A 14,093-nucleotide genomic window follows, 5' to 3' on the forward strand; every position below is an offset into this window, starting at 1 on the left:
TAACTGCATAAATAAAGGTTATATAAAAGTCACTGCCAAAAACTGATTGCGCCTTCTACCTTGTTACACGAATGTTGTTTGTGGCTCAAGATGACTTTATGTCATCCATAAGGGATGCAATTGACATATGTTTCACATAGTATAGCCCAACAAGTTACTTATAGCAGTTTAAATACAAGCAATCAGTTTTTGGCACAACACCGGCTTTTTTCTTGTTTTCAGTAGCAAGCGATGCTTATGATTGTGCCAGAGCACATTCTGAACCACACCATGGGAATTTCGCTTTTTACACAGGTGGGTGGATGTTACACTCTGGAAATGGAAGGAAGGTGAGTGTTATTAACCCTCTGTGGTCCACGGACACGCTGCACCTCCAAATCACATGACTGATGTAAGCTGACATAGCAACAAGCTGCAGCCACGCTGAGTTTCTATTTCAGCCCACATTGAAAATTCGGACTTCAAAGTTTTTAAATTTTAACTACAGGCCAGTAAATCCAGAGTTATGATAATATATATAAGCCATGCTTTGTTCTAAATACTGTCATCACGTTTGTGTGTGTTTTAAGTGTTTTGTAAGGACAGCCAACCGTCCAGTAAAATACAGAATCGTCCCACATTCAGAGAAAATATACTTAAACTAGAATGGAAAAAGACACAAAGCTGGGGTTTTTCTGCGTCTTTATGCTGCACAGCTGCCTCTTCTCTCATTCTCTCCCCCTCCCTCTCCTGTTACTACTTCAATCATGAAACTGATCAATGATCAGCTGATCGGCTTTTCTCTCGTTTATTTATCGCCCACTTTGCACCAGAAGGAGGAAACCAGCGGATGTTGCGCTAAACAACAGCAGCACGTTTAAGCTTGATCAGCTGTTGTTAGAATTTATTTAATATTCATTTCTAGTATCAGCTGATGTTTGCTGGAGCCACAGCTGTAAAAGCTGCTGGTCATGATATCGGTTTGTATATGTGGTGAGAAAGAAACATGAGGATGAAACCAGGAGATGTCCTTACTGAATCATCGGAGCTGAACAGGTGATGGAGAAACAGGTTTACCTTAGGTGACATGAATGAGTTGAAGGGAAGTTATGAACTGTTTCTGAGAGACAAATAACACCAGGATCCCTTTTTTATGTAGCCGACAGCTGGTAACTGTGCAGGGGCGGGTCTAGCAAAGTGTTGCCAGGGGGCCAGTTAGGGTGTTAACAGGGAAAGGGGGGCACAAAGAAGTACATTTCTTTCTTATTCGCATTTAAAATGTCTAGCTTTTATTAGATGAATCTTACAACCAAAGTTTTTATCTGACATAAAATGTATAGAAATCATACATATACCAACAAGACTGTACATCACTGTCACAACAGTGTTTGTTTTCATTCAAAGGCTTTATGGCTTTAATACCTGGTGGGTCTGTCTCGTCAAAATGCTCAGGCCGATTTTTTGTCCCAGTCCAACTCTGGGCACGACACGCAGTGAAATAATCTGAGAAGGTGCATTAAAAAAAATAAATGGTCGGGCCAGCGGTGCACATCGCAAATTAGCTCGCATAGAAACAGTTGTGCTGCTTCTTAATGACGGTATCTTAGCTAACAACCCCAACTATCAGATTCAGGTTGTAATTGGCTAAAAATAAGTTTAACTGTCTTCAGAACATTGCAAATGCCTTATTGACAGTATTTGGCTCTACATATCTGTGTGAGCAGATTTTCTCTCACACGAGTCCTCAGGTAGCCGTCTGAACGCTGGACACTCGGGGACCTGTGTCTCTGAGTGGGAGACCAGAGATCACATTAACATGTGTATCTCTGTATTAACAAACATGCCATATTGGCCCAGTTTTTTCTTATCATTGTTGTGAGGAGACCATAAATAGCATTTGCATTTTCTGTTGTACAGTTCATTTGCTGTTATGGATAAAAAGTCTTTTTTGTTTCAAAATAGCTGAAAACTAGTCGCTGATAGCTGCCAACATCTGCGCACAAATATAATTGTATAAAGTTGTTCTATATAGTGTGTAACTATTGATATAGAGCATAAGTAAATTTATTGCTAATGCAATCATATGGCACACTGACTTCTGAGGAAATTTTAGATGGCACTCATCAGAAAGGTTGCCTACCCCTGCTCTTTCTTTTGAGCTTGGGTTGAGCTAAGGCATTTAATAAATGTTAAACATCACCAATATATTTCTAGGCTCTCTGAAATGTGATTATGCACTGGCAAAATTCAAAATAGAAGAAGACAGAGCCGAGTTCAAAGTCCATGGCTTTATTAGAAAAATAGGTTTACGTCACCTCGCTGTACAGTATAAAACAATTCATCTGCAAACTGCAAACACACTCGTTAGCAAAAACAAACAAAAACACATTGTTGACCCATAAAATTAAGTCTGGTCTAACATGGAAACAAACACTAATGTGGCTCTATTTTTCCCCATAGAGGAGGTGGCGGCGGCGGCAGCAGCAGCACGGCCCTCAGAGATGGGACAAAGCTCAACATGAGACCAAGCCTCTGGGCTCATGTCAAAGGTCAAAGGTCACAACACAAGGCAGAGACACAAAAATGCACTGAAAGGAGCTTAAAGGAGAAATCCAACCTCACATTGTCCTTCCAAAGGCTACAATGCAGTGACTCTGGAGCCGCCGATCTCCCAGAATTCCTCTACTTTAAAGGGACGTGTAACAGATCATTCTTTTCTTTCTACTAATCGATCAGAGTGATTGATCTCTCTGCGAGGTAGAACAAAGATGAAAGCGTCATGGTGGGGGTAACACCACCAAAACCTAGCGACCAAACCATTTACCTCCAAACAAGTTTCTAAACAAAATAATTTAATTATTCATTCATTATATTGTCATTATTAAAAGTTCTGAAATTATTCAAAATGGTCAAACTGGCGTTTATCGATGTCATAGCGGCATACATTTCAACTTTCATGCTCAGAGATCATTTCTCTCACGAGAGCAGATGCAACATAATTAAAATTTCAGCTCTAAAGGACGAGTACGTGTTTAGAGACAAGTGTTTTTAAAAACACTGACTTATGGGTGTTTCTACAAAAGATGAAGGGGGGGAGGCATCACCCCTTTTACTAAATATTTTCCAAATATAGTATTTTAACAGAAACATCAAGCGGAAAACAAGTTACGAGTATTCCTGCAGAACACATTTTAAAATGTTTTTAAACGATGGCCGACCCTGTAAGTAGCCTTGTTCGAGTGGCTTGACGACAAAACTGCAGTGGCCTTTTACGGCTGTTCGATATAACGATATATATCATAAGATGATATAAAAACGTCTATTGTTTCCTATTACGCTATCGTTTGTTTCGTAGTGTCCTAAAATAAAGTGTTTACAGCAATATTTTTTCATCGTTTTGATGGTCACTGTAGTGGCTATATTAATTTCTTAAAGTTCTCTCTTTCTCATATTTAATATAACCACACTACTGACGGACAAGCGTCTGTTTTTACGTGTTGTCGTTAGCAACAACGACGGTAACACCATGGCGTGGCTCCGCTGTCCGCTTGTTTGTTTTCCACGTAAACCTTTCACAATAAAGCTCAAGATCCTGTTGAGACTTTTCAAAATAAACTGAATCATGTCAAAGAGTATGCAGAGAGTTTACGGATGAGAAGAAAAAAAAAAAAAAAAAGCCGTCAGGTGCTAAAAATAAACCTTAGACTCAAACTTCGAAAGAAAATGGTGGCCGTTACAACTTATGTCTAAAAATGTATAGTTTCATGCATCGGTTAAAACACTCGAATCAGGGTAAAGGACGCCTAGCTGGAAAAACTTCATGCAAGTCGAGTTGGACGAGAGTCAGAATTTACAGAAAATATGACATGTTTGTGATTTATATCGTTGTCAGGACGATAAATGTCTTCTATCGGGATATGAGATTTGTCATATCGCACAGCCCTATCTGTCAGGGTTAAAAAAATAAATAAACAAAGAAAAAGCTTTTATCTGACACTGAGCATAAAAACTTGTTTTAAATTTTGTTTTCTGAAGAAATTAATTTTCTCCTTTTGATTCAAATAAAACCACAGATCAAGGTCTGCATTTCCCTTCAACGTTTAACGCTGAAAGAACAGACAGATGTTAAAATGTTTTACTCTCATTCTAACACGTCTGACTATATTTTTACTCTTTTTAACCAGTTTTAAATCGCAGGAGTATAAAACTAAGTGTTAAAACTACTTTTAGGCTCTTTGGTTGGTCATCTTCTCAATCAAAACAAGCCTTAAACTCCCACCCTTCCAAATACTGAGCAGCCAGCAGTAAATTTCTCCTTTACACTCGCACCAGTGAGAAGTCATGAGTCAACACCACAGGTAAATTTCTCATAAGCACATACATACATGGCATGATAGTCTACAGAGGCATACATACAATGCAAAACATGTAACCCATTTTCTTCCAGACCCTCTTAGACATGGCAGGATGTCACATGACATCCTAAATCTGTAGTTAAGACAGCTGTTGGGTCAGGCTGTGGAAGACATGAAGAAGAGGAGGGCTGTGGTTTTCAAGCCTTACAAATAAAAGACAAAACAATCTGTCCGTTAACTTCATTGTCACTCAGTTCATGTACAAAGACAGCAAAAAAAGGCATGTTCAGGCTCGCTCCCACAGGACCGGCCGGTGCCAGGTCTCAGCGAGAGCCTCAATTAAATCAAGTGCTCTGCTGCAAGGCCAGAGAGGCTCGAGCCCTGTCTCAGTTTCCTTAAGTAGATGATCTGAGGCGTTTCCGTGAAACCGAGGTAGCTCGTGAACCAGTTTTCCTGCGAGACCCAGGTGTCGGCACCTCACACGTCTCAGTCCAAAAACTCAGAAACAACAAGTCCCACTGCACCACTCCAAGCCTCAATTTAAAAAAGTGCAAAGCCTTTTCCAGAAGGATGTCCACCGTGACCTCAGTACATCTCACATGGCTGCCTTAGGGTTGGAGGAGGTGGGGTTTACTCTTCTGATCATCTTCAAACATGGCAGTTCGAAGATGATCAAAAACAAAATGAAAAAAAACCTTCCTTTACATTGAAAATCAAAAAAATCAAAAAATAAATAAAATAAAAGGCTGGACAACCATTGGACCATTGAGTCAGCTGACCTTACCATTTCATCCACCGAAGCCCGCAGCGTGCGTCGCCGTCAGTCCTCATAGCAACACATCAGGACCAGCCTCGCCCCCTTTTTCCTGCTAGTCAGGTAACAAAAGGAAGCAATTAGAGAACTGAAAACAGGATCGCATCACATCTACACACATTTACAGTTTCTGGAGCTCACACGCACAAGCTCAGACGTTAACATGCACATGGCAATGCCTTAAAGAGAAGACGGCGAGCAGAGTCAGCCGGGCCGGTTATTAAACGTAAAACCGAGGTGCAGTAGGTGAGACGCGGCTCAAGACAGACAGAGGGAGGGAGGAGGGGGAGCAAGGTAAGGGGGTAGGTGGGGGGGGGGTAAGAGCAGCCATCATTATCAGTAAAAGCAAAAGGGGAGTAAAATAAAAACAAAACACCTAGAAGCAGGTCATGCACAAGAGCACAATTATCAGACCTCCAGAGTAAAACATGCAAGATTAGTATCCAGGCCTTCAACAGCTAAGTAGATCCTTCTGGGACAAGGAAAAGCTTCACTTTGAAACAAATCAAATTGTGCTTTTATGCCCCCCCTCCCAAAAAAACCCCCAACCAAAGCTGATAACAAGGACTAAGAGACTTGTAGGGGGCGGGGCTTAACCCTGACGCTGCTGAGAGTGAATTTCGGACACCAATTTGTGAAACAATGTTCTTTGGACATGAGAGAAACTCATAAGGATGGAGTATGTCACTACACATACAGAGCACTTGAGAGATGCCGACTATCAGAAGGTGATTTGAATTTGATGGCATGCAAGGTGACACTGTAGCACGTGGCCAAACATTTGGCAAACCTTTGGTCCATTTTCTTCCACAAGGAGCCTTAAATTTGAAGGTAATTTGAAGAGAGAATTTGCCGAAACATGAATTTGCAACACAATTTGAAGTTTTGTACACGAGTGCGTGTATGTTTATTAAAGCAGACAAACAGCAAAGAATACAAGCCAAAATGTAAAGCCAAAAAAAGAAAAACCATAGGACTACGATGGTCCTTTTTTTCTTCTTTTCAATAACAAGACACGCATTACTTTTTGACAATACAAATCGTATTCATTGGATTTAAATACATGTTTAGGAGACATATGCTTTGTTGCCGTTAGCTACTTAAAACATGGTAACCAGAATTTCTAAAAACAGACATAAAGCTATAGCCAAATAGACAGCTCGAGCACATTTGCATCTAAAAATTTTTTCAAATTCCGTTATGGAAAATCTTTTAAACGCCCATTGTATTTTTTCTCTTTTCGTCGTTTTAAAAAAATAAAAAATAAAAACCCCAAAAGGAAGAGAGAAAACCAGTTCGCCAGAAACAGGTGGGAGTGTGACTAAGACGAGTCCAAGCGGATTATTAAAATATGTACAAAAAGGAGATCTTGCCAGATGTCACCAATTTTGAGGAAAACAAAAAGAAAAAAAATGCAGGCAACCGTATGGGATTGAGGGCCAATCAGATCAAGTCTCTAAATAAAAAGACAAAAACAAACACGGGTTTTGTTATCAAAGCACTACGGGGTTTACTTCCACTGCTGCCCAAAAGAATCCTGATAAAATTCCTGGTTGTCAGATTTGTAACCGGAATAGTTACCAGAATGATCACCACCTTGGAGCGGTTGCTGAGCAATGGGTTGAGAGCCCCAGTTCTGATTATTGGTCTGGCGACGCTTGGAATCTGGCTGGTTGTACCCATCAGCTTTGCGCTTTCCTCCTACATTTCCACCGCGGCCACCCCGTGCACCACGTACCCCTCCTCGCCCTCTCAGCTGCACGCCTCCTCTTGCGCCGCGCCCGCCACGACCTGGTCCTGGCCCGCCGCGCTGCGAGAAGTTTGCTCTCCCTCTGGGTGCCCCCGAGCCGCCACGTCCTCTGGCCGGGGAGGATCCGCCCCGTGCGCCCCTGCTCCCGCCCCGCCCCCGGCTTGGGGCCTGGAAGTCATCGTACCCATAGTAGGGGTCATCGTAGCCACCGCGGTAGTTGTGATAGTCATAGCCGTAGTAATCGTAGTAGTCCTCGTAACCGTAGTAGTCAGGAGGGTAGGCGTAGCCGCCTCTGTTCCCTCCTCGACCCCGATTTCTGCTGGGAGGGGGCATGTGGGGAGGGGGAGGGTAGTAGTAATAGTCATCGTACCTGATGAGAGTAAGACGGCACGGGTTAGAAAGACAGGTCTGACAAAAACAAAGGTTTGATTGCTCAGAATGCTTCGAGAAGACATTTCTTACATTTGCGTTTTAGCCGCTTGCCTCTGGGCTTTGCGCTCCTTCCTTTTCTGATCGGGCGGCTTGGCGAACACTATCTCGATTGGCTCTCCCTCCAACTCCTTCCCGTTCATTTCCTCCAGTGCCTGGACACAGAATACAAGACTTAACGTCTCTGCACCTCGTTTCTAATCCAGCGCCAACCATCAGGGTAACACATACCTTCACCGCACCGTCCCGCTCCTCAAAGTGAATGAAGGCGTAGTCTTTGAGCTTCTTCACTCGCTCCAGCTTTCCAAACTCACTGAAGGACGTCTCCAGGAGTTCCTCCGTGACGCCATTAGCGAGATTTCTCACAAATAAAACCTTCACCTGCAACAAAGTAAAGCTCAGATTTAATCAGCTCATCTCCTCCTGCACATTTATCAGCAGGCAGTAAAATCACATATTTTGGAAAATTTGATTGATTTAAAGAAGACAAAGGGTCACAATATGAACAAACAGATTTATGTTCAACAACACGAATGTAGTTAAATGTTAATATTTTATTATTATTTATATAACCTGCCTTAAAATTATACAGAGAAATGGCAAAGATTTGTGATTTCAGTGGTATTGCTTGTTTAGCGGCACTTTCTGCATCACTGAATTAAGAGGGGAAAAAAGGGCAAGATTCAGTTTTTATGAACCCACCGTCACATTTAAAAATACAACAGTTCATTATAATGCCGATGTGTGTCATCTAGCTTGTTATCTCGTGTTTAAAAACAAAAAACAAAGACAGCACAAAGGGCATAAGCACTGATGTTTTGCTGCCAGTGCAGGGCCTCCTACTGGAATCAGCAACACAGACATGGTTTGCTTTGGAGAGTCAGCTACAAATGCAAGAATTTGACATCCGATCATCAAAAGGAGCCAAAGATTGAGATCTGATCTTAACATTTTCCTTCTTCATTAACAGCTTTAACTCTGGCTCTGCTGTCGTTTCAATAGAAACGAGTTCAGCATTTAAAAAAAAAAAAGGGGGGGGGGGGGGGGGAATAACTTGTAATCTTTAAATCCCACAGCTTTAGGTTATTTTTAGTTACTGGTTATTTAATGGAGCTTTTAATCACTAATTGGACAAAAGCCTTTCAGACCTTAAAGTGAGAGGTGGGATTAAGTTCATGGGTGGTTGGCTTAAAGCAGGGGTGTCAAACTCAAATACACAGTGGGCCAAAATTAAAATCTGGAACAAAGTCGTGGGCTAACATTAATATTTATTGAAATATATTTATTGCTCCAGATATAAGAATGAATCTTTTCTTATGGACTCAAACAAGTTTTGCTGAAAAACTGAATATGGAACAAGCAAAGCTTAATACTAAACTATATTTATGTTAGCTGTATAATACCAGTAGGCCAGCTCTAATGGTCATTTGGTATGGCTTCGCGGGCCAAATGTAATTAGGCTGCGGGCCAAATTTGGCCCGCGGGCCAGAGTTTGACACCTATGGCTTAAAGACTGAAGAACACTTCAGATTCCCAATGCTCACCTTGGCCATGACTTCTGGGTCGGGGTCTTCGATGGGGTCTGCCCACTCCACGGTCACGAGGTTGCCCCAAACTTTCACCTTGCCGCTCATTAGCCGGCGACGGGCCTGAGCGGCCGTTTTGTGGTCTTCATACTCTAAGAAGCAGAAGCCTCGGTTCTTCTTTTTGTCGTCGGGCTGATGGTAGAGTATGACATCACTCAGGCCCTCTGGGTGAAGAAAGAAAACAAAAACATTGCCTGTGGTTCAATATTAAGAGTCTGGGTGTTTCTGAGCAGAATAACGAGGACAGCAGGGCATTCTTAGAAAAACAAAACTGTCAGAAAGCATTACCTGTGACTTTGGAAAACTCTTCAACAATCTGCTCCTTTGTTTTACTCTTGGGAATTGAACCAACAAATAGCCGGTTGTTGGCAACAGATATGCACACCCCGATGTGCTTGCCAGGGCGAATCTCATGATTATTGCACTGCAAAAAATAAAGCCGATGGACTCTCATTAGACTCAAAACCTTTCCAGCACACAGGTTTTTGAGGTAACCTATTCTCATAGAGCAGAACAACACGCCTCATTCACGCATTCATGCAGCACTTTTCTCTATGGTTTTCATGCGAAAGTGCTTTATATCTAATATTCACAGATTCATGAGCAACCTGGGGTTAGCATCTTGCCCAAGAATATTTGGCATGCAGACTGGAGCAGGGATCGAACCACCAGCAAAACCCATTCCAATCAGAATATAACCCCCTTCACCTCCTGAGCTACAGCTTCCTCCGTTACAAAGTGACAGGTCTCCTGAACGCCGTCACTTTATAGAAAAGCGACATGCTCAGCCGCGTGCTCCTGACAAACTCACCAGCTTTACAGCCTCCTGGGCACCCTCTTTACTGCAGAACGTGATGAAGGCATAGCCCCTGTTCAGGCTACTCAGCGGATCCATCATTAGCCGAAGGTCCCAGATCGGACCGGCCTTCTCAAACAGAGGAACCAGCTCGTCTTCGTACAGATCACGGGGAATCTTCCCAACAAAGATCTACAAGAGGACAAAAAAGAAAGAAGGATATTCTAAATATAAACACCCACAAGCAACTGGTTTTATTGAATATTTATTAGTTAACCAGCTGAAAATGGTTTCATTTCAAAAGTGCAGTTTATGTTAATTAGGAGTTACTCTTAAAGTTGCTTCAGTGAAGTGGACTGAAAACACTTCATGTCTGTACAGCTTTTTCCTATAAACGCTGCCCAACAGGAAAATCACATTTTACGCCTTTTTAAACACGTGCATGTTAAAAAGCTCAGTAAAGTTATATTGATATAAAATATGCACAGAAATATTTGCAGTCTTATGCATCCTTGCATTTTGACATTGGTAAACACTGAGACAGTGTCGGGTTAGCTTGTGCTGCACACTTTAAGAAGTTTAAAACTGGCTACGCTCAGTCTTGTGATAATGCCGAAACAAATATTACTGCACCATAACTCATGAAAAGCGAAGAAAAACCTCGTGTGAGATACTGATATTGAGGAGGAGAACATGTGAGGAGGTAAAGGTGACCACACTGTGTGGAGAACCCCACGTAAAAACAGCTGAAGGGAAAAACTAGGCAGGAATAACTGAGCTGGACCGTCAGGGGCCTTCTGCACAAACGCCTCATCTGTTAAGATGAGTTAACCGGTGCTAGTATCGGACCACAGGAACTACAGAGAATGCTGAAACTGTTCATGCTATAGAAGAACTGACAGCCCAAACTTTACTAATCTCCACTTAATCCAGCAAAGAAATGCTCCTTGTTCTGCACCGTTAGGTGACTGTATGACAGGATAAACTGAGCAGTGCATTCGTTCCCCCCGTCCACGTGAGGCCAATGACACGCAAACAATTCACATCAACATCTACGGATCCAAAGCCCACATCACATTGCGAGACCTGTCACAGCGAAGTCAGCATATCTGAATACACCAAATATATATCCCAGTGCAGCTAAAACTCAAAGTACATCTCGTTAGGTCCTCAGAGTTTAATTTATACATCTTTTTTTCTCAGCAGTAAGAAACTGAAGCCTCGCATAATTTTCACCTCGTTAAAAGAAACTCTTCTTCTTCTGCTTCATGTTCTTCCCAACACTTTTTATAAATCAAACTCAGTGTTGATGTATCAGTTTTAAAACCTCTGTGAATAAAATTTCAGACCAAATATTGTCAAAATCATTGGTGGTGGTTTATAAAATCTTAAATACAAGTAAGTTTACTTTAGCTACGTTTATGCCTGTTCAGCAGAGCAGTGATTCCTGCTTCACAGAAGCTAATGAAGTGAATCTTGACGCCACTCTGATCGTGGGTTTAACCATTTAAAGCACCTCTGTCTGTGCCTGCCTTTTGTTTACAGCTTCCTAATTTCAAAACAACCAAATTCTCCAATGACATGATGTGAAAATGTAACATCTCAGGAAATAATACAAGACCCTATTTTCTATGAATTGACGAGGAGTACCTCTGTGCCAACAGGGGGCTGAGAACCCGAGTACACGGACTCTGGCGGGGGTCCGCCGTATTTCCTCTGGCCGGTTGTAACATCGAGTGTGTAGCTGGTTCTCTCGAGGAGTTCTTTGATTTTAGCCTCATCTGGTCCTTTGATGGAGTCTGAAACTTTAGTCCCTTGTTTCTCTCTCTGTCTGTAAGTCTTCATCACCCCACAGAGAAAGGCACTTTTATTCTGGGGAATAAGAAACAACAGAAAATTAGAAACCTGGACATTTAGCTGCCGTTAGGGGGTAAAAATAAACAGCCGAGCGTTCCCTTCATGTCTCGCATGATTTAAAACTCACCTGCACGTGTGACAGGTCACTCTCTTTGAACTGCACCAACACCTGCAGGGCTCCATCTTCGTTGAATTCTTTCAAAGCCTCAATAGCTCTTTCATCGAGGTCACCGTGTGCTACCAGGCCTGACGGACACAAAACACACCTCAAAATAACTGGCAAACGCACATGACCCCACCAGAAACACCCCCATACAACTTTAGAAACCCGATCAACTTCATCAATACTCAGCACAGGTGAGAAGGTTCACAGAGGCAGTGGGACTCGTGCAGTTGTGCAACAGAGGATTGAGGATGGATCATCAATGTGATCCAAAAGGAAGCAAAGTAAAACAGCTGACGGTATGAAGCAGTTTCATTATTATGGACATAAAAGTTTTCCTGTCATACTGCCAGGTTTCAGGAGGCTGAAGAAGCCCTGAGGTCTCCTTTCAGTGTTTGTCACCATCTGCTGGAGGTTCAGACAGTCCTGTTGACCTGCCGTGGACACACAGCTGCTCTTTTGTTCCTGCCAGCTGGCCTCCATCTACCTTCACCCAGGCCTTTGTAGTAACAGGAGTTATTTCATTTGCTCTGATTTCTATACTTCAGTGTGACAATGATCAATCTGATGCTCCCTCAGCCATCTGTCAGCAGCTGATACGACTGGTTTAACTACTTTGAATCAGCTCCCTGTTCACTGTTGTTCATTTAGGGTGTTGCTTAATTCACTGTCATCGTTTTATTTTATTACTGGTTAACAAAATAACCAGTAAAGACACGAAAAAGAGTTAATATTGCTCTGAATTACAAATTTCATTAACTTGTGCTGACATTCCTTCAGGAGCAGGAAGGTTTTAGTGGTAATTAAACACTAATAAACATACCTGAACAACAAAGGAGAAAGTGGCAGAGGATTTCAAAGAGTTCATGACAAATATTTTAACTCAGTCAAACTCAACTTTGGTTCATGGGCTACCCCATGTCATCTCAAGCAGGCTAGACCAGCACACCACTCCTGTGTTTGTAATGTTTGCATCACCTCTCCAGGTACTGTACTACATTTCATTCACAAATTTCAGATACTACTGACTTTCACACTGTGTGCTGGAGGGTGGATTTATCTGTGCACACACTGTGAGCTGAAAACGGAGGCAGGGCGTTCTCTTACCTGCTACATAAAGTTCATCCAGCTTCTCAGCGACATTCTGAGGTAAACCTGCCTCCAGTAAAGCCTGGAAGTGTTCCGAGTGGGTCACCTCGGCTGTAGTGTCCATCGGCTCCTCCGTCCCGTTCCCGTTAACGTGATCTGTGGCCATGTCTTCAGACATCTGCGCAGAGAAGTGAGCAAACATTTACCACCAGCAGCAACGCACTCGCCGGACTAAAGTGGGACAACAACATCAAGCGTGCAGTTTGGCGCCATCGTCCACTTGGTTTACAGGCAAGTCCTGCAGACGCTGCGAAACTAACACCACGTGTTAGACGCCAGCGGAAAAACAAACTTGCCCAAACAGCACACAAACAAGCAGCTAAGCAGTGAGCAGAAAAGGCGGCATCCATGTAGTCACCACGCGTCTGTGAGCTAACATCTGTGGCTCGTACAGATCACAGGCCTCACCGAGCGCGGTACGCATGGAAGTGCACAATGCACGAGATTAGCATTAGTTAAACAAGATCCAAAGGTCAAGCACGTGCAATTTGTGGTGATTCCGTGTGTTTGGCCCATTACTCATAACGTAGAGCACATTTATTTTCCCATTAGTATATGCAAACAGGCCCGTTATTTTTCCAAAATGCCGGCTAGCCATGAAAACGAGCTGCTATGCTAACAGCACCCGGTCGTGCAATGCATCGAACATTAGAGTGCAGAAAGCTGCAGGTTAATAGCCGAATTTAACATCCCCTCTCGTTGCCTCGAGAGCGTACGTACCATGCGAATCTGAATTTGGGTGCACGATGCAGCTCCGCCGTAATTTAGGTAGTCCGAATGAGGGGAAATTTTCACGCCGGGGCTCTCAGGCTGGCTTCTTTACTCCCGGTGAAACAAAATGGCGGCTACGTAACGTCGCAAACTCCGCTTCTCCACCCCACCCCCTGCGTGTACGGGGCTTCTGAAACTGCTTTTCATGGGCTACTTTGGGGCTTCGAACGGTGGCGTTGAACCAGTGATTCTTTATTTTATTTTATTTTATTTTATTTTATTTTATTTTATTTTATTTTATTTTATTTTATTTTACAACAAAGAGATGTCTGTATTTTAGTTTAAATATACTGCTTGTTTAAATGTATATTCTATACAATGTACGTGTAAATGTAACACTGCTTTTAGAGTAAATTAATTAATTTCAGATGATTATTTTTTCTCTTGCAATTTTATTATGAAGATGTTTAAGCACATAGACACCAGGTGCTTCCGGATTATTTC

At 42.5% G+C, this 14,093-nt stretch overlaps 1 protein-coding gene across 7 annotated transcripts; it reads right to left on the reverse strand.

Annotated features, from left to right (window-relative positions):
* Window positions 1-2,252: 2,252 nt before the first annotated feature.
* LOC146558473 (heterogeneous nuclear ribonucleoprotein Q-like) lies at window positions 2,253-13,755 on the reverse strand. 7 transcript variants are annotated; one of them, XR_014888504.1, is made up of 12 exons: window positions 13,599-13,755; window positions 12,837-12,996; window positions 11,694-11,812; window positions 11,360-11,581; window positions 9,725-9,901; window positions 9,202-9,337; window positions 8,872-9,077; window positions 7,559-7,708; window positions 7,361-7,482; window positions 6,730-7,268; window positions 5,119-5,203; window positions 2,253-4,980 (listed from the first exon to the last, which is right to left on the reverse strand). XR_014888504.1 is itself a non-coding variant. In XM_085246380.1 (12 exons), the coding sequence occupies exons 1-11, from the start codon at window positions 13,599-13,601 to the stop codon at window positions 5,162-5,164; spliced, it is 1,719 nt and encodes a 572-aa protein (XP_085102506.1). In that variant the 5' UTR covers window positions 13,602-13,755; the 3' UTR covers window positions 2,253-4,980; window positions 5,119-5,161. The 7 variants fall into 7 exon arrangements, 6 of the variants coding, with proteins under 6 accessions (XP_085102506.1, XP_085102507.1, XP_085102505.1 ...); XM_085246380.1 differs by having other exon boundaries at window positions 6,887-7,268; XM_085246381.1 differs by having other exon boundaries at window positions 2,253-5,200; window positions 6,887-7,268.
* Window positions 13,756-14,093: the final 338 nt, after the last annotated feature.

Source organism: Mchenga conophoros, linkage group LG15, assembly GCF_057382185.1.
Source record: "Mchenga conophoros isolate Kocher_MC1m ecotype Shallow Benthic linkage group LG15, M_conophoros_male_GT1.1, whole genome shotgun sequence".
Lineage (NCBI taxonomy): Eukaryota > Metazoa > Chordata > Actinopteri > Cichliformes > Cichlidae > Mchenga > Mchenga conophoros.

Coding starts and splice junctions, on each gene's coding strand:
- LOC146558473 (XM_085246376.1), bottom strand. Junction 9,902..11,359: donor AGCCCCCTGTTGGCACAGAG/GTACTCCTCGTC, acceptor GTCCTCTTGTAG/ATCTTTGTTGGGAAGATTCC. Junction 7,709..8,871: donor ACCCAGAAGTCATGGCCAAG/GTGAGCATTGGG, acceptor ACTTTGTTGCAG/GTGAAGGTTTTATTTGTGAG.